At 42.7% G+C, this 25,533-nt stretch overlaps 3 protein-coding genes across 10 annotated transcripts; 2 read left to right on the top strand and 1 right to left on the bottom strand.

Moving 5' to 3' along the window:
- The first annotated feature begins 1,535 nt into the window (after positions 1–1,535).
- LOC116312210 (potassium-transporting ATPase subunit beta) lies at positions 1,536–5,681 on the top strand. Its single transcript, XM_031729574.2, has 7 exons — positions 1,536–1,837; positions 3,191–3,319; positions 3,404–3,517; positions 3,629–3,834; positions 3,933–3,995; positions 4,256–4,348; positions 5,162–5,681. Exons 1-7 carry the CDS (start codon positions 1,726–1,728, stop codon positions 5,318–5,320), a joined length of 876 nt encoding a protein of 291 aa, XP_031585434.1. The 5' UTR covers positions 1,536–1,725; the 3' UTR covers positions 5,321–5,681.
- A 1,044-nt stretch (positions 5,682–6,725) lies between these two features.
- On the bottom strand, positions 6,726–19,889 carry tmco3 (transmembrane and coiled-coil domains 3). Of its 5 annotated transcripts, none has more exons than XM_039609368.1 (15): positions 19,708–19,889; positions 17,992–18,126; positions 14,093–14,409; positions 13,176–13,343; positions 12,656–12,835; positions 12,365–12,565; positions 12,122–12,250; positions 11,917–12,009; positions 11,002–11,188; positions 9,811–9,928; positions 9,528–9,723; positions 9,247–9,397; positions 9,057–9,136; positions 8,812–8,961; positions 6,726–8,196 (listed from the first exon to the last, which is right to left on the bottom strand). In XM_039609368.1, exons 3-15 carry the CDS (start codon positions 14,348–14,350, stop codon positions 8,083–8,085), a joined length of 2,025 nt encoding a protein of 674 aa, XP_039465302.1. In that variant the 5' UTR covers positions 14,351–14,409; positions 17,992–18,126; positions 19,708–19,889; the 3' UTR covers positions 6,726–8,082. The 5 variants fall into 5 exon arrangements, with proteins under 5 accessions (XP_039465302.1, XP_031585450.1, XP_039465281.1 ...); XM_031729590.2 differs by lacking the exon at positions 19,708–19,889 and adding an exon at positions 18,854–18,992 and having other exon boundaries at positions 17,974–18,126; XM_039609347.1 differs by lacking the exon at positions 19,708–19,889 and adding an exon at positions 18,854–18,992.
- On the top strand, positions 18,982–25,363 carry dcun1d2b (DCN1, defective in cullin neddylation 1, domain containing 2b). 4 transcript variants are annotated; one of them, XM_031729591.2, is made up of 7 exons: positions 18,982–19,110; positions 20,863–21,079; positions 21,159–21,327; positions 21,476–21,606; positions 21,694–21,776; positions 22,085–22,181; positions 22,699–25,363. In XM_031729591.2, exons 2-7 carry the CDS (start codon positions 20,905–20,907, stop codon positions 22,776–22,778), a joined length of 735 nt encoding a protein of 244 aa, XP_031585451.1. In that variant the 5' UTR covers positions 18,982–19,110; positions 20,863–20,904; the 3' UTR covers positions 22,779–25,363. The 4 variants fall into 4 exon arrangements, with proteins under 4 accessions (XP_031585451.1, XP_039465316.1, XP_039465338.1 ...); XM_039609382.1 differs by lacking the exon at positions 18,982–19,110 and adding an exon at positions 19,908–19,953; XM_039609404.1 differs by lacking the exon at positions 18,982–19,110 and adding an exon at positions 20,006–20,134.
- Positions 25,364–25,533: the final 170 nt, after the last annotated feature.

Here is a 25,533-nt window from a genome sequence, read left to right as displayed (position 1 = left end):
AAAATGCAGACAAAAATCACAGAGAAGTAAGTGATGTAGGAGAGGACTTCTTCCTCCGGTGATTCAGAAGCAGAGTGAGTCGCACATGTGAGCATCTGCTCACTGCACAGCCACAGAGTGACTTCCCTCAGCAACCCTGACAGTCTCTTCTCTTCCTCTCACACATGCAGACACACATGCAGATCTACCTGACTCATCACCTTTCCTCAAAGACACTTATCCACGCTGAATCTCTGTAATGCTCTGCCCCGTGCCCGACCATGTGCTCTGTGCCGGAGACGGGACGGGAACAAGGTGTGAGGGAACACGATGGAGAGTAGAGGCAGAAAATGAAAGAGGAAAAGAGACAAATTAGGTAAAAATATGCATGTATGTAGCGGGACAGTAATGACAGCAGTGTAGAGGGAGAGCAAAGTTCTCTATCACTTTATTAGGTACACCTGTTAACTGCACATTAAGAAAATGAAGAAAAGCGATTAAAAGTGACTTTGAATGTGGCATGGTTGTTGGTGCCAGACGGGCTGATCTGAGAATTTTAGAAAGTGCTGATCTGCTGGGATTTTCCCACAGAACCATCTCTAGGGTAAAGAGAAAGGAAAGGAAACAGAGAGAGAAAAAAGAGAAAAATTCCAGTGAGCGGCAGTTTTCTCTGGGGAAAAATGTCTTGTTGATGTCAGAGGTTAGAGGAGAATGGCCAGATTGCTTCGAGCTGATATGAAGGCAACAGTAACTCAAATAATCACTTGTTACAACCAATGTATGGAGAAGAGCATCTCTGAATGCACGAAACATCAAACCTACAGCAGCAGAAAACTGCACCTAATGCTGAAAAATGTCAGAGTCTCGATTTCTGAGCGACATTTGGACACTAGATGAAATGAAAATATGCTTTGTATCACCCTTCATATCATTCCTTTAGGACCTCAGCAGGATAATGTATTATGTCACAAAGCTCAGATCATCCCAATCTGGATTCTTGAACATGACAATGCTTCCTAGTAGCTGGAGTAGCTAGCAGTACGCTAACCGGTGTCATTAAAATATCCTTAGCAGCAGTGAAGCAAGCCGGCGGAGCCTCCACCTGAAGCTGAATTTGAAGTTTTTGCAGCCCTGCATTAAAATAACCTACACTCAACCCATTAGAGCATCTTTAGGATGTGACAGATGTGCAGCCAACAAATCTGCAGAAACTGTGTGATGCTGTCATGTCAACATGGAGCAAAATCCCTGCTGGAGGAACGTTTCCAGCATCTTGTTGAATCTGTGCCACAAAAACTGAAGGCTAGTACCTATAAAGTTTGTGCTTTTGTACATCAGAAATAGTCAAATGTTTCAGAGGCCAAACTGACTCAAGTTTTCATTTCTGTTTGGATTTGCAGTGATTTAAATAAGTCCTGTTATCATTATTAGCCAACCTTTTCAAGGTGATCCTGGTGTTTCTCCAGTGAATAAAGGACGTCATTGCTAATGAAGGAAGTTTACCTGCTCCTGTCATGGTACACCTTATCTTGGCCTCATAAATACAGAGAGAAAGATAACACACATCACACTGTGGACCGAATGTAAGTGCAGAAAAGAATGAGACTGGACGCAAGACGTTAACACAAAAGCTGAAAGTTCCTCAGAAGATTTGGAGAGGGACGAGAGAGGGAAGAAAGAAATATTACTGCTGTCTTTACTGAGCTGAGAGAAGGAAAGAGAAAAGGTTTGCTGTGAAGCTCCATCATGGCCACTCTGAAGGAAAAGAGGACTTGCGGGCAGCGGTGTGAAGACTTCGGCCACTTTGTCTGGAACTCGGAAAATGGGACGTTTATGGGAAGAACGCCAGAGAAATGGGGTAACAAGGACATGACTTCACTAACCTCTCCATTTTTAAACCGCTTGCAACAAGTATTTTCAGATTATTTAAAACATCCTGATAGCACTCATTCAGTCAAGTTAAATGTTAAAAATTGTCCTAATAACCTTTAAATCTTTTTTGTTCTTTTTGTCTGTATTTAATTTTGAATTGTTGCTGTGATCTGAGCTTTGTTACATGGTGCGCATGATGGGTACACTGTCCTCATAAAGGGTTGGATGTGGTCAGCAAGAATATTCAAGAATGCTGTGGTGTTTAAATGAAGCTCAGTTGGTACTAAGACGCCCAAAGCGTGCCAAGAAAGTATCCCCCATGCTTTTACACCACCACCATCCTGAACTTTCATGCAAGACTGGATGGAGCCATGTTTTTATGGTGTTAATGCCAAATTCTCACCCTAAAATCTGAATGTTGTAGCTGAATCCAGAGTCATCAGACCAAGCAACATTTTTCCATCTTCTACTGACCAGTTCTTCCCATCCGTTAAGTACCCTCGGTTTCATCCTCTTAGCTAACAGGAATGCCACCAGATGTGGTCTTCTCCTGCTGTAGCCCATCTGCTACCATTAAGGTTTGATGTGTTGAGGGCTCTGACCCTACAAGTCAAATGTCACAGCAGAAATTGAAACTGTGTGAAGCTGTAACTCAGCTTCCTGTTCTTGAATGACAGTAATGGCACGCGTGTGGTCTTCTGTTGTTGTAGGTTTAATTTGCTGTGTTTCAGAGGTACTTTTCTGCATAACTTGCCTGTAACAAGTAAATATTTGAGTTACTAATTCCTTTCTATCAGTTTAAAGCAGTCTGACCTCTGGCATCAACAATGCACTGTCACTCTCTGGATGTTTTCTGTTTTCGGTCCTTTCTCTGTAAACCCTCTTTAAATCATTTAAGTCAGGTGCGATTGGCTCGTTAGACATTTACATTAACGGGCAGTTGAAAGGCTGTACCTAATGAAGTGGCTGGTGATTGTAGTTGTTTTTCTTTCACATAAAACTTAAAAGGCCTCAACAGTATCTGTGTGTGTGTTTGCTGAAAGACACGCGTGATCCCAGTCACATGTCATGCACTCTTAGAGCAGCGAGAGATAAGTAATGATAAGTTTTGTGCACCCTTCTCTGCTTGACCTTACAATGAGATTAAATTCAGTTTGCAGCAGCAGAGGACACCTTGACCTCTGCGTTTCCACATTAGGCAGAGCTGCCTTGCTAGTGTGTACAGTAAATATTATTTCTCTCACTCTTATTTTCCAAGCTTCAGAGTGAGCAACATTGATAACTAAAAAATGTATCGATGTACCCATAAAGGTGTGTTAATAAACTCCTTCCTTCACAGTGTACATTAGTCTGTACTATGTGGCCTTCTATGTCATCATGACGGGGCTCTTTTCTTTGGCGATCTGGGTCCTCATGTACACCATCAGTCCCTACACCCCTGACTACCAAGATCGACTATCATCACCAGGTTACACAAATCATAAATATATAAATACATAAATAATCACAAAAGATATCTCAGAGCCTCATAAGCATCTGTTTTCCCACTCAGGGGTGATGGTGTGGCCGGACACATACGGAGAGGAAGACGTTGAAATCTCCTACAACACGTCAGACAAGGCCAGCTGTATGGCAATGGCCAACATCCTTCACGACTTCCTGAAGCGTTAGTGTTCCCATACATGATTTATTTGGCATTATGTAACTTTTAACATGCACATATGTCCAAAAAAAAAAAAAAAAGACACCTGGCTCTGTTTTCACCTCTCTCTTTTAGCCTACAATGACACCAAGCAGCTGGAGTGCAACAACTACAACTGCACCAAGGGGAAGTACTTCATCCAGAAGACCTTCTCTGCCCCCCACCACACCAAGTGGGTTTGCCCCTTCACACAGAGCATGCTGGGACCCTGCTCTGGAATTGAGGATCCGACTTTTGGCTACAACAGCACCATGCCTTGTGTCATCATCAAGATGAACAGGGTACGTTTGGTTTCACTCTGTCAGGATCGTTAAGCTAGAAAAGCAATGACATCATATAATAACCAGAACTAAAAGCAAATGTTGTGTTTTGTCTGCAGATTATTGACTTTTTGCCTTCTAATAACACCGCTCTGCCCCCATATGTCAACTGCACCATACTGGTGAGCTGCATGCAGTTACTTTAAAGTAATAAAGTTGTAGTATAATATTTGAATAAAGTAGTGGGTATAGGGTGACTCTAAACTGTGGAAAAACACTGGATTCAACACATTTTCCACATTTCACAGCTCTTTCCATCACACGCTTCCTGTCTGTTAATCTCCCGCCTTTTAAACTCATCAGCCACAGTTGAACAAAGATTCACAAAATGAATCAAGTTTGTCTTTCAATAAAATAAAACTCTGTTTCTGTTTGGATGTAGGATGGAGAGGACAGTGTGGCAAAAATAGAGTATTTCCCAGACGGTGGCATTATGGATCCCTCCTACTTCCCATACTACGGAAAGCTAGCACAGGTAAGACAGCAAATAATGATCTTCATATGTTTTTAGCACAAAGACATAAAAAGGGTAAAACACCAGCCTGACACACAGAAATAATGAAACTGGTCACTCTGTGCTTTCTTAGCCTCATTATGTACTTCATTTTATAACCTGAGTTGAACTGAAGAACAAAGATGAAACATATTAGTGGAGCATACAGGATGTAGAGCATGGCTATGTGCTGAAAGGCTGCAGGGACCTGGGTTTAATTCAGCCCGGACCAAATTTCCTGCCCATTCTCAACCACTTTGTCCAATAAAGGCTAAATATAGGAAAACACTAGAGGCGTTTTATTTTGCTATGGAGATCACACCCTGGGATTTTCATCTATAATGGCCTGGATGAGCCAAAAACAGATAAAACTTCGGTTATGGTATTTGGCTCTAAAACACAGCCAGACACTCACTCTGGGTGGAACTACTTTGATCTTCAGTGCTTTGACCAGAACTCGCTCTTTAAACGAATGTTTGTGTCTTCCTTCGTTCACATGCACAGAAGTGCTAAAATTAGAAACATTGTGTCTCATTTGCTGTTTCTAACAACCCTTTGATCTCTGGATGTCAAATACAGACACCGAATTCACAATCCTCTTTGTTGAGTGCTTGTTCACTGAGGATTTTTGGATCGTTGGAGCTTTTTATTTACACTGTTGCAGGTTCTCTACCATTATATTATCATAAGAGTCTTGAGATGACTCGGTGCCACATCATAAGCACTTGTTCTTATGTTGCACTTGGCTAAGGAACCAACACTCTGCCTCTTCTTCTTTCTTTCTTTCTTTTACAGCCTACTTATGTCAACCCACTGGTGGCCGTTCGGTTCAGCCTGGTCGGAGAGAAGGAAGCCAAGATCCAGTGCAGAGTGGTGTCTGAAAAAATCAGCTACGAAAACATCCACGACCCCTATGAGGGGAAAGTCGTCTTTTACCTCAAAGCAGTGAAATGAACCAAGTCAGATAGTCACACAGTACCACTACTCACCTGCTAGTATCATATATCTGGATCTGTAGGGATACTTATCAAACAGCCTTTAAGCCACTTGTATTCAACTTAAGCAGTCTATAGACCTAAGTTTCCAAGTAATTTATTAATGTTGTTGCAAAATAAATTGTAAGATCTAGAAATCTGAAGGAGCAAAATTCAAGCGTTATGACCTCCAAATGTGTCCTTAGAAACAGTGGATAAATGTATTTCAGCAACTTAATGAAGAGTCTGAATAATGAATAAAATGATATGAACAATTATATGGTTTTGACTATGGGAATGAGCAAAATCAGTACTTCTGAATAATAAAAATCTGAGTATCAGCTGTAGAGTGTCTGTAACTGGCTGCCGTCTCCTCGGGATAATAGGATGATGACAGTGAGGAGGTTTCTCAGGGATGTGCTGACTGCAGACTTTGTAAGTTATCAGCTTACACGGTGCAAGCATGCTGGTGTGCACACATACAGAGAGACACAGACGGACATGTGTAGGTGTGTCTCACATTATTATTATTATTGAGGTTTCCTGAGGTCTCGTAAGCCCGCTGTTGTTTTCTTGGAAAGGATTACCGTGTTTGGTGACGAGTGAATGTTTTAATCACATGGACAGACACACATGAACGCTTCTATAAACATTCATGTGGATCTAAATATTCCACAGTCAACTGTTAGTGGTATTATAACAAAGTGGAGGCAATACGGAACAACAGCCACGACAAGGTAGGCCACGTAAAATCACAGCAGGTTCGGTGTGGAAGAACTTGACCGGCCTGCACAGAGTCCTGAGCTCAACCCCACACCTGAGCCAGGCCTTCTCATCCAACATCAGTGTCTGACCTCACAAATGGATGAATGGTCAAAAATTCCCACACGTTCCTAAATCCTGTGGAAAGCCTTCCCAGAAGAGATGAAGCTGTTACAGCTGTAAAGGGTTGGCCAACATCATATTAAACCCTACGATTCTAGAAGGATGCCACTTAAGTTTATATGCATGTAAAGACGTACGAGTGTATATAATAAGATCCTCCACGCAATTACACCATCTGGTTTTGTCTTTTCAGATCATTCTTTGTAAACACTAGTGACGGCTGTGTGGGAAAATCCCGGCACCCTGATCTGATGCTTGGTTTGAACTTCAGCAGGTGGTCTTAACCATGTGATTGGTTGATTAGAGATTTGCATTAGGGTTAGCAACTGAACAGGCGTAGCTAATAAAGTTCCTGATTATTGTATATTTTCTCAGAAATGAACCTCTCAAGCAACTTTTTGTGTCTCTACAACACAACTACAGTTAATTAATTGCCAAGTTTCCCAGTGCAATTACTGGATCAAAGGAAGAAACAAACACAAGACCAAATAAATTCTTCGTAGTCATCTTCTTTTTAATAAATAAAATGAATTTAGCAGTTTAGAAATACACAATCATGAATGAAAACAGCACTTCTTTATGACTTGTAGTGTCTGCCATGACCACCAACACACATGTATGCAAACAGAAAAGAAAGAAACAGTCTGCATATTGCAGGAAAGTATCTGAGAATAATATTAAAATATTCAGTAACATGGCTGTTGGACACACATTTACATTGCACTTCATGGAATATAAGACGCTTACAGCACGAGATGAGCAGGAATACACTCCTCAAAGTCTTGTTTTTAGTGCAGAGAAGTGTTGTGCAGGCACATAAGTTTGACATTCAGGGTTAACTAGTGCATTTTGTATTCAAACGTAACGTCAGCGAAGAGTTGTCATTAGTGTCTGATGCATTTCTGCTCCTAAAATCAGGTATTTCATTATCTGCCTTCTGAGTTTGTTAGTAGTGTGACGTACCACGGTGTTTTGACATTTAACGAGAAAAGAGAGTAACAAACTACAGTCTTCAGAGAGTGCTATTATAGCAAAATTCACAGTAGCACGATGATCAGAATAACCCACTTCTGATTAAATACAGCACACAGAAGGTTTTTATGTCAGTCAGAAGCACAATCTGTCATCTACGATAACCAAGAGCCGAAGAAGACAAAGTGAACAGTAATATAGTCATCTAGAAGAACGACGGAGGTCGTTTTACATAATACAAAAAAATACTTCCCAAATATTTTACCCATTCATAAGATCACAAAACAATATATGGAGATATGTTGAACTGTCATGTGATTTCTCCATGAAGGAGGCAAATCTAAGGTTCAAACTGTATAAGTGACGGAATGACTGATGAAACAAGTGTCTGAAAATAAGAAGGGAGGCATTTCTGACATCAAAAGCATCACAGCGTAAAGGATCTCTTATCTGTTGTGCTCTTCCTCAAAACATGTGCTTTCTATCAGTTTTTTGTAAGTAGCAGACACCACCGAGCCTTACAGATGTTTCCAGAAAATCAAAGCGGTTCAGTGATGTTGCAGTTCTCTAGATTAGATGTAAAACTATTTCAGCATGTGATATTAAAATACAGTATAGTTTATCTAGCACATACACTACATGTTACACCAATTTGGACCATACTTAGGATGGAGAAACTGTAATGAAGGCTTTTTTAACAGTCAGAAGCAGGCTTTTATCAAGGACCTCAAGTCACTCTCCTCTAAAGCAGCAGATTGAGTCAGTACAAGAAGAAGAAGAAGAAAAAGAGGGAGATTTGGTCCTGCATAAATAAAACTTCTTGTTATGCCACTGTTATCTCTGCAAAACTCAAACGAGAACCCTTTGGCACTGAGGTCAGTGTGGTCATGTGACTGGTCTGCGTTCGGTGCGGGGAACCCATCTGTGTGTGGTAACCTTCCAGAGCAGTGGAGCCAGCAGCAGACTGAGAGTGGTGACGCTGAGGACCAGCAGGTAGACCTGCACAGAGACAGAGAGGCAGACCAAATAAAGATCCAATAATCAGATGGCGAAATTTCATTAACACAGACTTTGAATAATGCAAATTTAACACTCTTTTGATTTATTCCACAATGATACCCCAGGGAGAGAGATGGATGTTCTTAAATGCCAAGACATCAGTGACATAGTCGGTCGTCCTAGTCACGATTCTTTACGATGCAAAGATTACTGCGTCATTATAGGATTAGCTTAGATGGGAGATAAGAGGTCTTTTTGCTAAAAACTGACCAATGCAGTTGGTTCTTGTGATTTGTAAATAGACAATGGATGATTGACACTACACATGAAGACCTGCCCAGCTACTGTTCAAACCTGTTTTTGTGAGGGGCAGCCAATCAGGAGAAAACTGGCTGAAAGGAAGGGGCAAGTCAGCTACAGCCCAGAATAAGATGAAAGTATTGACCTGGAACAGGGTATTATAGGTCTCATTTAATTCTGCTTTAAACAATCATTAATGAATTATTATTTAAGGGAGAAGACGAAGCAAACAAGTCAAATTGAGCACCTACTATATTCTCCTCTGTCTGAATAGTAAAAAAGATGTCAACACTAACATAAGAGGTAATCACTGACCTCTCTGGAGATGATGCCAGCTCGACGCGCACGACTGCCCAGGACGAAGGAAAACTCGCTGACCTGAGCGAGACCAGCAGAGACGATCCACTGTATGTGCCGAGACCCTGGAGGCAAGATTGCTGACAGCACGAGTACAGCCATCACAAACTGGAAGGAAATAAGGAGTCAAATGAAGCAGAAACTGGAGCTTGACAAAGAAAAAAAAAACAAAAACAAAGACAAAACACAGGAGTAGTCTGTACCTTCATAATGACAAGTGTGAGTGTTAGCGCCAGCAGGATGGTGAGTTCATACAGCACAAATGTCGGGAACACGTGGAAACCTGCAGCATCACACAGAGACACACTTACCATTCAGTAAAGTCTCACGGTAAACAATAGAAAACTAACACAACACCAAGAAGATCAGTCACATGATCGCGTTCAGGCTAACCGATAGAAGCAAAGAAGATGATGGCAAGGAAGTCTCTGATTGGCTCGATGCATCCCATGACCTCTGCTGTGACCATGTGACCCTGTGAGGACAGCAAAGCTCCAGCCAGGAAGCAACCGAGCTCCATGGAAACATCCAGCATCTCAGTTACCTGCAGCATGAGTCAGCAAGAAAAGAACCGGCACAGACACACAACAGGTTAGACAAGAACACGAAATACATAATAAGTGAATAAAGTGAGATCTTTATCTAAAAGAAAAGGTTAAAAACAGACAGCATACTGTCAGCATGAAAAAGACAAAAGCTGCCATCCCCAGCACCAGGATCTCCCTGTTGCCTTTGCTCTCAGCGTGAAGCTTCTTGTAAAAGGGGCCAATCAGGAATGATCTGAAGAACAAGCAGAGCAGCAGCACAGCAGCCAGCGACACCAGGACCTGGGCCAGGAGATACAGCACGTGGAGGCCACCATACAGAAAGCTGCAGTGCACAGAGGGAAGAGTTTACAATGCTGTGTGCGTGTTTACACAGAGCACACATGCAATAATCACAGAAGGACCAACACACCTGTCCAACTCTCCACTTTGTGCCTGGATCAGAGTTGGCATGACAGCAATGAAGAGGCCGAGCTGAACATCTTGCATCACCAACATCCCAAGGAGAACGCTGCTGTAGTCCAGCTCAGCTGCCACACACACACAAACACGTTAATGATCACTGGCAAAGGAAAACACTCCCAGTAATCAGTATTGTATAAGCGGATGTAGTGTGATATGAGATTTGCCTACATTAAAATGTGTACCTAGAGTAATGGCATGGGAAAACGCCTGTGGAGATGTAAGCTGCTCTTAAATGTAAAATAAATGGGATTTTTCTTCACTGTGTGCAAAAATCATTTACCGCCGCTGTGCTAGCAGAAGTCAACACAGGCATGCAGGTCACAAAACCCTACTCAGCTATATACTACCAGAGGTAAGGGAGGATCTGCTGAATGCTGCTGTAACTGGTATCTGAGGTATGCTAATCTTCCTGGAATGTGGCCAGAGGGATAAATATGCATTTTCTCTGTTTCTTAACTTTGAGAAGGAAGTAGTGAAGAGGAAAAACCTGCTAGTCACATCTTACAGCATTTAAATGCAACCTGTTCTCTTCATGTAACAGAAACACGATCTGTTTCCCTCAAATGCTTTAAACACTCTCATGAGAAGACTCTCAAAACACTTGTGTGAAAGTACATACTTCTAAGGTTATTATAGAACATAACCCCTTAGCAGGTCATAAACTAGGTTAGTACAACCGCAAGCAACATCAGCCTCAGGTAAACAAGAATACAAAATATTATACCATATCATTATTTATTGAACAAAACTACAGGAAAATGCAGAAGCAGTGTGTGGAAAAACTAAGTGCACTTTCCTGCTTTCATAGGAATTAGGAGCTAAGTAGCATTCAGGTACTGCTAATCAGATACATTTGATTAACTGATCATCAGCAAGTGTGATCACCTCTATGAAAGCAGAATTTTTGTCAGTTTGTTGGTCTGGACTGTTATTCCTGCTAAAGGTGGTTCTAAAAGCTACTGAATAATGGATCACCACATACAGCTTCTGCATTTTGGCTTCATTCTTACAAAATACACAATGACACTGTGTAATGTATCATGTGTTATTGTTCATCTGATACTGTATTTACCTAATTTTAGCACCTGGTAATAACCAGATGATTGCTTTATTATGTCCTGACACATAAAACACAAACCTTCCTTATCTCCTCTGCTTCCTCCTGCCAGGAAGCGGGACACCAGTGGAGTGCTGGACAAGGACAAACAAGTGGAGATGAAGACAGTCTGGGTGGGTCGAATATGCAGGACTTGTCCCCACAGCAAACCGGCGCCTACCATCAGCAGACTCAAAGAGCAGGAACCCTGAACTGAAAACTTCCACACCTATGCACACATAGACAGGTTGATGACTGGATGATGACGACTGTCCATAAAGTAAGTAACATAGGCTATAAAAACAAATGGTATTAAAACAACTAGACCCTGAGCAAGGATGGATTTTAGAGAAACATTCTGATATTGATGCGGAATTAAATCTAGATCAGCCAATACTCTTCAGCATGTCTGCTGCTACTTAAACTTTTTTGAAATTATGCCAAGCATAAAAAAAGCTTCTATGTTAGCACAAACTGGACAATAATTACACATTACATTGGCAAACATCAGCTGCTAACATCCAATATATGCCTGCGTAGTTTCTCAGTCATCCAGGTCACTGTTGCTTATGGAGGTTAGAAAGAAAGCAACCGGACTTCTTTAAGTTTTCTTTTTAAATCATTTCTCTTCTCATTCAAGAAGCTTCTTCACTTCTAAAACCAAAAGGTTGAGAGTCCCAGGTATTTAAACCCTTGTGCGGGTCCAGTCACCTTCTTTTCAAGCTCTTCTAATATATCAATCAGGCTCTAAACCAAACATTGAAGGACATAAAAGTATTGTTTTAAAAGTTGCTTTCACAGGTTGTGATACTGATGTTGGTTAATTTGTGTCATGCTGCACCCCCGCAACACAACACACAGAACAGTTTGACCATGCAATTGACCATGTCATTGGCATCGGTGCAGGACTTGTTTTTGCCTTTGCATTATTCCAAAAGGAAAATCTTTTTCATTTACCTTTCTGAGGCGCTCAGGTGAGAACTCCAGTCCGACCACAAAGAGAGTGAAAAACACACCCAACTCCCCGAGAGTCTCCACCTGAACCATAGACTGCAAGAAGCAAAGCCGAACACAGATATAAACAACAAGCACAGAAAGTAGAAAAAAAGAGTGATTTGAAAAAAATTAATTACAGTCTCGCTCTCACACACGCACTCAACACCTTGATGCTGTTGAGCCCAGAAGGACCAAGCAGGACCCCACAGATGATATATCCAAACATGGGAGGAAGACCCGCCAGAGTGCAAATCCAGCCACAGGGCAGAGACAACATCACCACTGAAACCAAGTCCTGCACATACATGTTTTAAAAAAAAAGTGAATACTGGCTAAAAAATAAGAACAGTAAAGGACTCAAAACAAATGAATACAGTGTATCCACTTATGCGTGTGAGGAATGACTGACTTTGATAAAGTGGTGGTCGGCTCTCGGCATTGTTGAGTCTCGCGGTTTAGTCAGAACATACTGGTTGTTCTGCGAGTCAATGAGCATGCTCAGTCCCAGGTCATCCTCCACTTCCTTTTGCCTGGACTTGTTCTTCCTCCTGCTTCCATTCTCTTCGTCGTCTTCCACTCTCAGCACGGCCTCTACGTTCACTCCTTTCATCTACACAGCACACAGCAGTGAAGGAGCTACAATTACTATCATCTTCTGTTTTTGAGTAACCACAATATGTGACAGTGACTGTCTGCAGACCTGCTTGTTGTTGTCAAAGGCGTGCTCTTCGATCTCCTCCTCAAGTCGGTCGGCTGCCTTCCTGACATCCTCCAGGATCTCATCCAGGATGGACAGAGTCTTGTTCTGGGCCAAAGCGCTTTTAACAGCTTCCTGCTGATGCTTCTCAGCTGCCACCAGCTCCATGTACTCCTGTTCTTCCTGAAGTGAGATAAGAGAGGCCATGCATGCGTTAGGAGAGATGAATGTAGGAAATGTGCATTAAAGATTCAGTCTTAAATTTTGAGGTCTGTAGGACGGTTGATATCAACAGTTGTATGTGTCTCCTATATTCAGACAGGATTAACTTATTTGATGATAAATTTACTTTTTGGAAGTTTCCAATTCTGCTACAGGTCTCTTCCTGTTAAAAGACAGTTTTTTCTTTCCACTGTCACCAAAGAGCTTGCTCATAGTGGGTCATCTGATTGTTGGGCTTCTGATATTTCCCTGTCCTTTGAAGAACTAAGATACAAATTTAATGAAACACAGCTGACTTCACCTTTATGGCTGCCTCCCTGAGGGCCTCCAGCCTTTGCCTGCTGCTCTCCTTCATGTTGACCACATCCCTGTAGTCTCCCTGTAGCGCTCTCTGCAGGCTGTGCAACGCCTGGAACACGAGGTGCTCGCTCTCATTCAGCTCCTTCTGCAAAACCTCCAGAGTGTGAACCTTAACGCAGACAAACAGAAACTTGTCAATCGGTAAAATGTCTCCGGTCATCTTTCACTGAAGCCACCGTGTGCAGTGCAGTTTACAATTCTTCTTCTTCAGGTTACAATAGGATGAAGGTGCATTTTATGTGACTGGGGTTGATATGTTTTAAGAAGAAGAAGTAGAAGCTTTTATTGTCATTATGTGTTTACACTTGGTAACTCTCGGCACACATCAGAAGAGGCACTTAAATACAATAAAACAATTGAGTGCACACTATCTGTATATGCAGAATAAATATGTGCAGAAAGTCACATGTCGAATTTAGATGGATGTCACAGCTTTGGGGAAGAAGCTGCTTCTCAGTCTGATGCTGCGTTTTAATGAGTTAACTACAAGACATTTCATTCAGATTTGTTTCAGAGGTAAACTTGAAAAAAAATCTTTGAAGATTTGAAGAAAGCACATTAAATTTAAATGGCTTTTCAGCTAGGTCTGGTATAAAAGCATAAAAGTGGTGCTTAGCTATTGCTCCTGTTAGTTGTTTTAATCAAACCATTCATCTTATCGCTACATGCACAAATCATAGGAAACATGAATTATAAGCATGTACAGTCATTCTGTGCAACGGTCAGAGAGGCAAACAGTTTAGAGACCTAGAGAAGAATTACAGGTTATGCAAAAGTTAAATGTCTCTAACTCTTCAGTGGATAACAATCTGAAAGGAGCTCTTGGCTCCATCAGATTGCTTTTTCTCAGTCTGGTACCTGGAAGTGTTTCTCAGTCTCTGAAAGGCTCCGGTCTTTCCTAACAGCATCGGCAGCAGCCGCCAGCTTCTTGAAAACCACATTTTTCTGACGTAGGAGGCCCACCAGCCGCTTGCAGTTACCAGCCACCCAGCTCTGCCCGTGTGCGGCCCTGTTACTTCGATAGAGCTTGACGGCATGCTGGGCCACCTGGTCTTTGTGGACCACGGCAGATGCCCCTGCCAGGCCGAGGCACAGCAGCCAACATACAGCCTGCATCCAAAGTCCTACTCGTGTCTTCACCAGGGTGTGAGGGGGACTGAAGACGGGTGTGAGGGCTGGATATGGAAAAGTTTTATAAAAATGTAGAAAAAAAAATTGTATGACAGATTAAGATGGGTTGAGTGTCATTGTTTGAAGAGAAAAAAATGAATACATGCAGTTTTAAATACTATAGTTTAGAGATTAAATAAAGTGAAGCTACTTCAGGGAGAGCTAGTGGACATGCACATCAAGAGAGTTTAAAACAGAAATCTGCTGATGTTTTATAAAATCCAGTTTATATTAATAAACTTCACTGCCCAGCTGAAACCTAAGCTTATTTCAGGTGCTTCATTGGGGTCGTCACTTTGGGTTGATCCTAGAAATCTAATTTGCCACAGATATTTATGCTGGATGCAATTCGTGATACCACCCTCTCAGAGATTTATGTCTTCTTCTTCTTGGTTACAAACAGAGGATCTTTCACATGTTAGGCAAATGTGTTAACCGCTACACTATGGAGACATAACTGTCCCAGAAATGCAATTAGTCTTTCTAGTTTTTCACCTCTTTAACCTTGTATGTAAGTATCTATTTGTGATTTTAAAGATCTAGATTTCCAGTAGGTTTAGTGCTGAGCTACAGACAGAGTGCTTATTAGGAAACTGGAGAAAGGTACAAAAAAAAATTGCTTGCGTATTTTTTTGGGGTATTTTTGGACAGTAACATGATCACAGACACAGAAGAATGCCAGCTATGCCTTTTAAAGCAAAAAGACTACCTGTCTCAAAATTTACGCTCAATTTATTAGGTACACCTGTTCAACTGCTTGTTAATGCAAATATCTAATCAGCCAGCCATATGGCACCAATTCAATGCATTTGTAGACATGGTCGAGACAACCTTCTGGAACTGAAACAGAGCATCAAAATGGGAAAGAAATGTGATTTAAGTAATCCCCTTAAAACCGAACTACCATCTACCCATCTCCCAATGGCTCCTTCCTGTAGGATAACACACCATCTCACAAAGCGCAAATAATCTCAAACTGGTTTTTGGAACATGACAATGAGTTCACTGCACTCAGATGGCCTCCACCTTTGCAATGTGGTGGAACGTATGACTCAGATCACGGAGCCATGTGTGATGCTGTCATGTCAATTTGGACCAAAATCCCTGAATGTTTCCAGCACCTTGTTGAATCTAAGCGATGAAGAATTAAGGCAGCTCTGAAGGCAAAGTGGGCGGTATTATGTGAGATACAGTGTGTACTTATGCAACCTCAAATCAAATCAAATCAAATCACCTTTATTGTCACATCACATGTGCAGGTACACTGGTACAGTACATGCGAGTGAAATTCTTGTGTGCAAGCTTCACAAGCAACAGAGTTGTGCAAAATACAATAACGTGCAACAAGCAAAATATAAAAATGGTTAATCTAAAAAGTAATAAATATATGTACCATATATAAAGGTATATACATTACTGAATGTGTGTACTAAATATGTTTTTCTACGTGTGTGTGTGTGTGTGTGTGTGTGTGAGTGTGTATATACATGTTTTACAAATGAAATAGAGTAAACAATAAAATAAGATATATAAAATATGAAATATACAGAGGTAGGTATGTGCAAAACAGTGGCATTAATGTACAGTATGGAGTGCATAATGTTGAAGTTCCAGTAGTGAGGGTGAGGTGTCTATGACGTGTTCAGCAGTCTGATGGCCTGGTGGAAAAAGCTGTCTCTCAGTCTGCTGGTGCGGGACAGGATGCTGCAGAACCTCCTTCCTGATGGAAGTAGTCTGAAGAGTTTATGGCTGGGGTGACTGGAGTCCTTGATGATCCTCCCGCTTTCCTCAGGCACCGCTTCCTGTAGATGTCTTGGAGGAGGGAAGCTCACCTCCAATTATCCGTTCAGCACACCGCACTACTCTCTGGAGAGCTTTGCGGTTGTAAGCGGTGGTGTTGCCATACCAGGTGGTGATGCATCCAGTGAGGATGCTCTCAATGGCACAGCGATAGAAGGTCCTGAGGATGCGGGGGCTCATGCCGAATCTTTTCAGTCTCCTGAGAAAGAAGAGGCGCTGCTGCGCCTTCTTCACTGTCTTGTTTATGTGTACTGACCACGTAAGATCCTCAGCCAGATGTACACCAAGGAAGCGGAAGCTGCTCACTCTCTCCACAGCGGGCGCCGTTGATGGTGATGGGGTGTGTACTCCTCTGCACCTCCGGAAGTCCACTATCAGCTCCTTTGTCTTTGCGACGTTGAGGGTGAGATGGTTGTCTTGACACCAGTGGGTCAGGCGCTGACCTCCTCCCTGTAGGCTGTCTCATCACCGTTGGTGATAAGACCCACCACTGTAGTGTCGTCCGCAAACTTCACAATGATGTTGGAGTTGTTAGTGGCCGTGCAGTCGTGGGTGTAGAGTGAGTACAGGAGAGGGCTCAGTACACACCCCTGTGGAGCACCAGTGTTCAGTGTGATGGGGGATGAGGTGGTGCTGCCCAGTCTGACCACTTGGCGTCTGTCAGACAGGAAGTTAAGGATCCAGCTGCAGAGGGAGCTGCTCAGTCCTAGATCCTGCAGTTTCCTGTCCAGCTTCGAGGAACGATGGTGTTGAATGCTGAGCTGTAATCTACAAACAGCATTCTCACATACGTGTCTCTCTTCTCCAGGTGTGACAGGGCAGCATGGAGTGTCAGGGCTATGGCATCATCAGTGGACCTGTTGTGGCGGTATGCGAACTGTAGAGGGTCCAGTGAGTCGGGTAGTGCGGAGCAGATGAAGTCCCTGACCAGCTTCTCGAAGCATTTGCTCACGATGGGGGTCAGGGCTACAGGTCGCCAGTCGTTCAATGATGAGATGGTGGAGGATTTGGGTACAGGGACGATGGTGGCCATTTTGAAGCAGGCTGGGACTACAGACAGAGAGAGGGAAAGGTTGAAGATATGTGTAAACACTCCAGCCAGCTGAGCCGCGCGATGACTTGAGGACGCGGCCGGGAATCCCGTCCGGACCAGTAGCTTTGCGTGGGTTCACTCTCCTGAAGTACCTCCGCACATCCTCCTCAGACACAGTGTGCGCACTGACGTCATCATGCGGTGCGCACACTGTCCGGTCTCCTGGTGTTCGCTGTGTCGAATCTAGCGTGAAATACGTTTAGATCCTCACACAGAGAGGCCGTGGTCTGCGGTGTGCTGGTTTTCCCTCTAAAGTCTGTGATCGTGTTTAGTCCCTGCCACATACTCCGAGGGTTGTCAAACTGTTGCTCCACCCTGTCCCTGTACTCACGTTTGGCTGCTTTGTCCCTGTACTCACGTTTGGCTGCATATTTACTATTGTTATACCAACAGCCTTTTCAGTCTTTAAGCAGGGTGTGGTGGCAGCTGAACATGGTGTCCGTCTTGCTAGCAGTTCTTATTATTAAACTTCACGTTAATGTGACTGAATGCTTAACCTGTAAAAAAATTCCAGAGCTGCTTCCTCTGCTGCCTACATCGTATACGCTGCAGTATATATAGTGTATATAAAAGGATTGTATTTAAAAAAGAAACAAACAAACAAACAAACAAAAAACATCCAGGTTGCTTTACACTTAATCTTTAACCACACCAACACTGAATCCATTCAACTCACAGCCAAGCCAGTCTGCACCTTTGTGAGCATGAGTCAAGCTGAGAGATGTTTACTTTCCAAACTCCTCCTATGTCCTTCTTCCTTTGGGCTAGGCTGCAGATGCTCTGCCACTGTAGCTAGAAATCAGTAATACCACTGTTCCGTCCTGAGCTGCTGAAATGGACAAGCACACATACGCAGACACACAGGTTCTTTGATTTAAGGCATTATAAACTTGGAAAAAAGCGTGTCAGCCTCAGAGAATTTAATGCAAACAAAACCAGAAGTGCAGTTTAAACATTTCCCCTACATTTCCTTTCACTTTATAAAGCCTTTATGATCTATGAAAAAAGACCACGTATACACCATGAAAAATATTACAGGTTATGTATTGTTAAAAATAAAACACCAATGCCATTATAAAGAGCCTCCGTTGTATTATTATTATTGACACAGTAACATTAAAGCTTTATGTTGTATTTGGTTTCGATAGAGTAGATTTTTTTTTTAAATATAATACATTGCTTTGTATGACAAAGGCTTTGTTGTTGTATTGGTGTAAAAAGAAATACTCAAGCAAAATGAAAATGTTCCTTCCCACAGGTGATCTGCACTAAAGTTTGGACTCGTACCTAAAACTTGAAGTTTTACCTTGTCAGGATGTGCATACTCGAATTAAAAAACACAAAAATGGAGCACAGACGTGTAAATGTAAAATAAAACGGGGGGGACATTTAGCTATCCTAATAACACACACCTCCAGGTATGAATGACATACCGAGGAAACAGCACGGACAGCCAGTGAAATCACCCATTTTGTCCACTGTCCCAAACACAGATTACTCGACTCCTCTGAGTGGGTATATCAGCAGAAACAGATGAGTAAAGAAATATCAACTACCTGCGAAATGTCTGTACTGTCCTGGCTCTCAACTCCACGACTGAAGGAGCAGCAGCAGAAGAAGAAGGAAACAATCGTGCTGTTGTGCCGCACTACCACCACCCCTCCTCTCCTGCCACATAGCTGGAGACAGCGTCGGTGCAGGCGTTCACCGGTTTTTACTTGGCCACCAACTTCATGTTTATTCCGACCTCCGGGCCGTCGGTAGCAGTGTCGGTGCAGGCAGACAGGAAGGGGTAACAATACTTTTTTTCCAGGTAGGTACAAACGACCCAGTCCCTAAAACAGCTGAGTTAGTTCTAGTGTGGATAAAGTTGAATAAGCTGTTAGGTAAAGCTAAGTTAGCTTCCAAATTGCCCGGAGCTGTCAGACCAGCTCCAGCCAGCTGAGTCCACACACACACTTATGACACAGCCGTTAACGCTATCTCAACTTTGCTAACATTAGCAAAGAAATGACGGTCGTGTGTGTGTGTGTGTGTGTGTGTGTCGACAGCGGCTTCCCCCCCATTTACACCAGGCGCAACTAAAACTAAACAACCACGGCTCTGCTTTCAGAACATATTCCTGTCGATAAAAATTAAAGATCCATCTTCAGATTACTTCCGAAACATCTTTATCAGATTTGATATGGGAGTTGTAGTTCTCAGGTGTTTTGCGTTTTCGACTTGACTCTTGCGTCAAGTGCTTGTACGTTATGGCAGCGCTTCTCCGTTTATTCTTTTATTTTTCGGTTATGACACATTTTCACTGTTTTGTAAAGGCATATTATTTCGGTGAAGCGAGAAAAACACGGTTAAATGAGCTCCACGCCTAGTTCTAAAACCCGTCCTCCTGAACAAGGGTTATACTCACGGTGTAGTATCGCAGTAATAGACGCGGAGTAATAATGAGACTTTTTAGTCGGTGCCAGAGACGTTGCACAATATTTAAGAATAAATCAAGTATTTTACCGAAGCGAAGGTTGTATTTTGAATTTCAGCGGTGCTGAACTACATTACCCATGACTCCAATTGCCGTACAGTAGCCCAGTTCTTTTGCGCATGCGCGCCTGGGGGAAATTGGCTCTCAAGTTGGCCAAAACAGCGGGTGATAAAAATGGTAGGTGAGATTAAAAATGAGAAACCGGTAGAGTTGTTTATCCCCGTTTATGAGCTCCTCAGACAGTAACGGCTGTCTCTGACGCTCAGGGGTCACCGCAGTGTGCGGGGTCGGGGTGTCCGCGGCCAAGTGTCGCATCGTCAGAGGAGATGTGTGTCAGGAATGTGAGGGGAAACGGAAGGTCAGTTGTTGATGTTTTTGAGACGGGACACATGCACTTGCGCCACGTACCTTTGCCTTTATGGGGTAGCTCGTCTGCGATGCTGACCCAGGTGAGGATACCCCGTGAAGGATCAACCCCCCTCCCCGTGCCTAGAAGGTCGACGAGCTGTGGCCTGCCATAGTGCGCTTGCTGTTTGATCATAGGGTGGGTCAGATCTGCAAAGACGGGCCAAATGACCAAACCGCATATTCGTGGACTAACCGAACATCGTGGCCGTGCATTTGCAAGTGCTAACATCAGCGCTGTGGCACACCTGGTTTCCAGCCTTTTACTTTTTAATTACATGCAAAGCTTAAAGTAGTGAGAGACAGCACGGCAAGTTTTCTGTGGAGTTTCTAGTGAAAGCCTTGGCTTGAAGGGAAGTCTTTGCACTCTAGTGTACTCTAATAGCACTTACCCTGTATGTTTGAATGTTGGTGTGCAGTCTGATGAGCTCCTCATGCGTGGCAGGATTACCAAAGCTGGCAAAGTGGGGGACCTGTCCTCCGTAACCAGGACTTAGAGGGGTCCAGAATTTGCAATGTTGGTTTGATGAGCATGATTTGAATTTATATGCAGCTTTAAATATTTTAATTACTTGAAAGAAGGGCCTGTGTCTATAACCAACCTTATCACATTTGATACTTTTTCCTGTTTCATTGATATTTTGGCCCCTGCATTCACCTGCATCCCTCCTTACTTTCCAGCACAAGCTGAAGTCATCACAGAAGGACAAAGTTCGGCAGTTCATGTCCTTCACGCAGGCAGGCGAAAGGACAGCTGTGTACTGCCTGGCACAGAATGACTGGAAACTAGAAGTCGCCACAGACAACTACTTCCAGAACCCAGACCTCTACTACAAAGAATCCATGAAAACCTCAGTGGACCGCAAGAAGCTGGAGCAGCTCTACAACAGATACAAAGGCAGGTGTCAGGGAGTGAAATCGGAGTGATCCGCTCATCCAGTCGGGTTTTTGCTCATTCTTTTCAGCTGTCGTTGTAGATCCCCAGGATGAGAACAAGATAGGCATCGACGGGATCCAGCAGTTCTGCGATGACCTGACTCTAGATCCGGCGAGCATGAGCATACTGGTGGTGGCGTGGAAGTTCAGAGCAGCCACGCAGTGCGAGTTCAGCAGGAAGGAGTTCCTGGATGGCATGGCTGAGCTAGGGTGAGCAGTAACTGGCTTTGAAATCTACTTTGTGATAAACTGTACTGCATTTCTGACATATTAGTGTATGTACTGTGCCGTTTGTCTCTGTAATACGAGTATTTAAGGTTTCATATTTCAGACTTTACATCATCATCATGTCCTACAGGTGTGACAGCCCTGAAAAGCTCAAGGCCATTCTTCCCAGACTAGAGCAGGAGCTGAAAGACTCAGGAAAGTTCAAAGACTTCTACCAGTTTACCTTCAGTTTTGCCAAGAACCCAGGCCAGAAGGGGTTAGGTAAGAATGACAGTGTCTCAGAAAAACACTGTTTTTAATCAAAAATATAAAACATCCACCCTTGAAAACAGATTTTCTGCTTTCTAGACCTGGAGATGGCCGTGGCTTACTGGAATCTAGTTCTCACAGGTCGGTTCAAGTTCCTGGATCTGTGGAACCGCTTCCTGCTGGTGAGTGTGGGATGTTCTGGTGTCTCCCTGTTCTTTTCATTTTTGGATCAGTGAGACATTTGGGTATCTGACATCCATGGATCGATTTCCCTGACAGTTCAAGAATGCTTTGTCCATCTTGTTGACGTATATAAAAGGAGTGATTCAATCCCCCAAATTAATTTTTGACAGTTCAGAGTTACGTCACCTTTAATCGGGGCTGTTTGTTGCCTTTGTGATTTTTTTTTTTTGTGTGTGTGTAAATCTTTTAGTTTTTGTTATGATCACAATGAAATTCCAAACTTTTCCTCTTGCTGTGCTGCATTCAGGAGCATCACAAACGATCGATTCCCAGGGACACATGGAACCTCCTCCTGGACTTTGGCAATATGATTGCAGACGACATGTCAAACTATGATGAGGAAGGTGAGCTAACAAGTCTAGATGAAGAGTTGTCACATTAAATACTAATAATTCAGGGTGTTATCTTTTTATCTGCCCCTACGCCAGCATCCAAGTGACATGAAGTACTGTGCAAATGCTTCAAGCCACCCGTAACTGCTTTCTTTTGCTTTAAATGAGCCAGATTTTGTAGTAGTTTGCATTTCTTAAGCTAAATCTATGATAAAGGCCAACAATAAGACAGTTTGACAGGTATAAAATTGTATTTTTTCAGCAGCTAAACAGCTCTTAGCAAAAACTGGGTATATCTCACTAGGGTGTGTTGTGAATCTTCAAAAAAATTCAAGGAAAGTGGACAAGTAGTGGGCAAAAGAAGTGGCAGGCCATTAAAAACTATCTACAGCAGATTCCCTTCCTTTAAGGCCACCCTTACTTTTATCTAACTTTATTATCTCTGATGTTTTGAATTGTGATTTCACTACTTAAATCTTGTTTATTTATATTCCCTCTAACGCATTCCTCTTCTGCTCGCTCTCCTCAGGGGCCTGGCCCGTCCTGATCGACGACTTTGTGGAATTTGCTCGGCCGATTGTGATGGGGACCAAACGCAACGTGACATAATGTTTGTGCCGGCTTCATGCAGCGGATAGAGTTTCGCGTTTCTTCCTGTTTTCTTTTCCTGAATGAGGTTTTTGATACAAACGAGCCAAAAATGAGACTACTTCTAATTAAGCCTGACTGCAGCTTTTGCCATTAGGATTGTTCTTCCAACTGCATACGATGCCTCTGAAAGGGAGAGACCCGAACTTTTAAAATGGAAAGCAGGACGGGAATCAGCCAGAAAGAGAACTTTTTTCTTTTTTAGTTGTTGTTTGCTGACACAAACAGCGATGTGAAGAGGATGGATACGCTCAAACTTCTCACCGACAGGTGTAAAACCACACCTGCGGACTCACTAACCAGCAGCCTCGGTACAGAGAGAGTCGGGTTGGAAGTTAAACTCTGCATGTTTTGTGCCATGGATGGTGTGTGTGTGTGTGTGTGTGTGTGAGTGGGGGTGGGGCTATTAAGGTTATTTTCACTGATGCTGCGAATGTGTTGCTCTCCAAGTTACACTGAGAGCAAACAGAGGAAGTGAGCGTGTGTGTGTGCGTGCGTGTGTGTCTGTGCATATTGCCTCATTTACAATACCATGCCACATATCTTAGGTTTTGTTGATATGTAAAAGGCTGGAATAATTGACCTTAAACTCCGCATCTTGTGTTAAGAGGTCTTTGTAGAGAAGCACGTTTGTTGAGCACCAGCAGAATCACAAAGGCTTTATCGATCTGTTGCAGTGGTGCCATTCGGTCACTTTCAGTCTCATGTTAATGTTCATCACACAAACCCCTCTGAACGTCTATCTCTGTCACTAACTGCAGGCTTTCTGTGCTGCTCCTGAGAGCTCTACCTCCTGCAGAGGCTCAGAGAGGGAAGTCTGTCTTCTGGATAAGGAATAACAGAAAAAAAAAGCATAATAAAAGGAAATGAAGTTGATGAGATAAACATGTTACTGCTGTTTGGGGCATTCTCAAGTGAGCTGAGGAGCTCACGGGTAAGAGAAGTGCAGCAGTCAGTTAATGTGACTGCTCGTATTCAGACTGGCGCGGTCGTTAGGAGACGTTAGCGGGTCCGACCTGGTTAGATTTCTGTTGTGACTTGTGTGGCTCGCTCAGGCCTGAAGCTGGCCGTTTATGAAAAGGAGCTTTAGAAGAGCAAAAACAGGTCGTGGCACTTTTAGTTGTGATTGGTGCAAAAGCAGCATTTGGGATGCTGCAGCATTACATTTGTTGGTTTTATGTCTTGACTTTAGCAGCGATTAAAAGTACGAACACAGAGAGAAGCTGAGCGGCACCCTGACTGTTTCCTGTCATCCCGGTGAGGATGACTTGTCACCTCTACAAACTGCACTGAAGTACACTTTTTCTGTTGTAGGATTATACATTTTTATTTAATCAGACGGCACTGTGGAGCATCGGAGTTATTCGCGTCTCGTGGCAGTAGGTTTGTCTCACGTGCAAAAGTTTTTATAATGAAGATGTGCATCACAGCAAGGAGTATTTTAACTGATTGTTTACATGGCTGGAGGTTGCTTTTTATAGATTTGGTTGAATTTATTACACAGGAGAACATGAACACTGCTCAGGCTGCCATCTAGTGGTGGCAGTGGGCTATAGCATTTCTCACTTTTCTGTAGTTTAATGAAGACTTGAGCCTTTTAACACTTAAGAGAACCATGCAGCAATGCTTATTATTATTATTATTATTATTATTATTATTGTTATTGTTATTTTTTAATAGGATTAACTGTTTCTCTTTGAGTGTACCTAAAAACACTCTACATCCCAGAGTATGTCTTCTACTCTTCCGGCGCCCCCCGTGTGCGGCAGCCTGTTACAGCAGCTCTGCTCATTCTGAGTTTCTTTCTTTCTTATCTTTTTTAACAAATTTCCCACCTGTGGGACTAATAAAGGTCATCTTATGGCTGAAGGTACCAGAGCTCAGGTACCCGTCACCCTCTCCTCAGTCAGAGTGAGCTGTGTGGCTTCCTGTATTTGTCAGATCTGGTTCTGTCATGTGTTGTCACTTCAGTTAAACCTTTGCCATGTGTTGAAATAAGGATAGTTATTCTCTTGCATCTGCAGCTACCTACAGGGGGAAATAACTTGACAACCTGGTGTGGAAATGCTCATATTTGTGTAAACACAGTCACTCATAAACTATGGTGGTATGTGTGTGAATGTAGACTTTTCTTTTCTTTTTTTAAGTTCAAGGTAAATCAAGACTGGATTGTGGGTTCACTTCCAGACTGATTAGTGCGTCACAGTGCTTGCCATTGTAATTAAGTTAGACATGTTGGTTTAATACCATAGTTTCTGTCCTGTCAGCATCGCCAGGGTGGCTGTTATCTAACACCTGTAATTCTCCGTGGTTCAGGAGTGACAAAACAACCTCCAGTATTTAGTGTTCTGTTACATTCGGTGCATTTTTAGTTGTCAAATGTGCGATCGGCTGTTTCTAGTCATACGCACGTGGTCATGGTCTTTAAGACAGTGTTATTTTTGCTGGCAAGAAAACAAGTATTTACAGAGTAATGTTTTCGCTGCAAAAGTATACCGTACATTGTTTTCTTGAAAAATGTCAATAAAGCATGTTGTTTTTAACAATCTTGTAAAAGGTGTTTTTTTTTTTCACATCTTTTTTTTTTGTTATTTAGTTTTAATTAACTACAGTTGCCTTGATCCAGTGATCTTTGTATATTTACCCCTCACTTGTAAAGTTTTCAAACAGCCAGATGGTGATGGGCAAAATGCTCGAGAACTATGAACATTGAAGT

This window comes from Oreochromis aureus, linkage group 1, assembly GCF_013358895.1.
Source record: "Oreochromis aureus strain Israel breed Guangdong linkage group 1, ZZ_aureus, whole genome shotgun sequence".
In the NCBI taxonomy this organism is placed as follows: Eukaryota; Metazoa; Chordata; class Actinopteri; order Cichliformes; family Cichlidae; genus Oreochromis; species Oreochromis aureus.
This window is presented reverse-complemented; position numbering and strand designations above follow the sequence as displayed.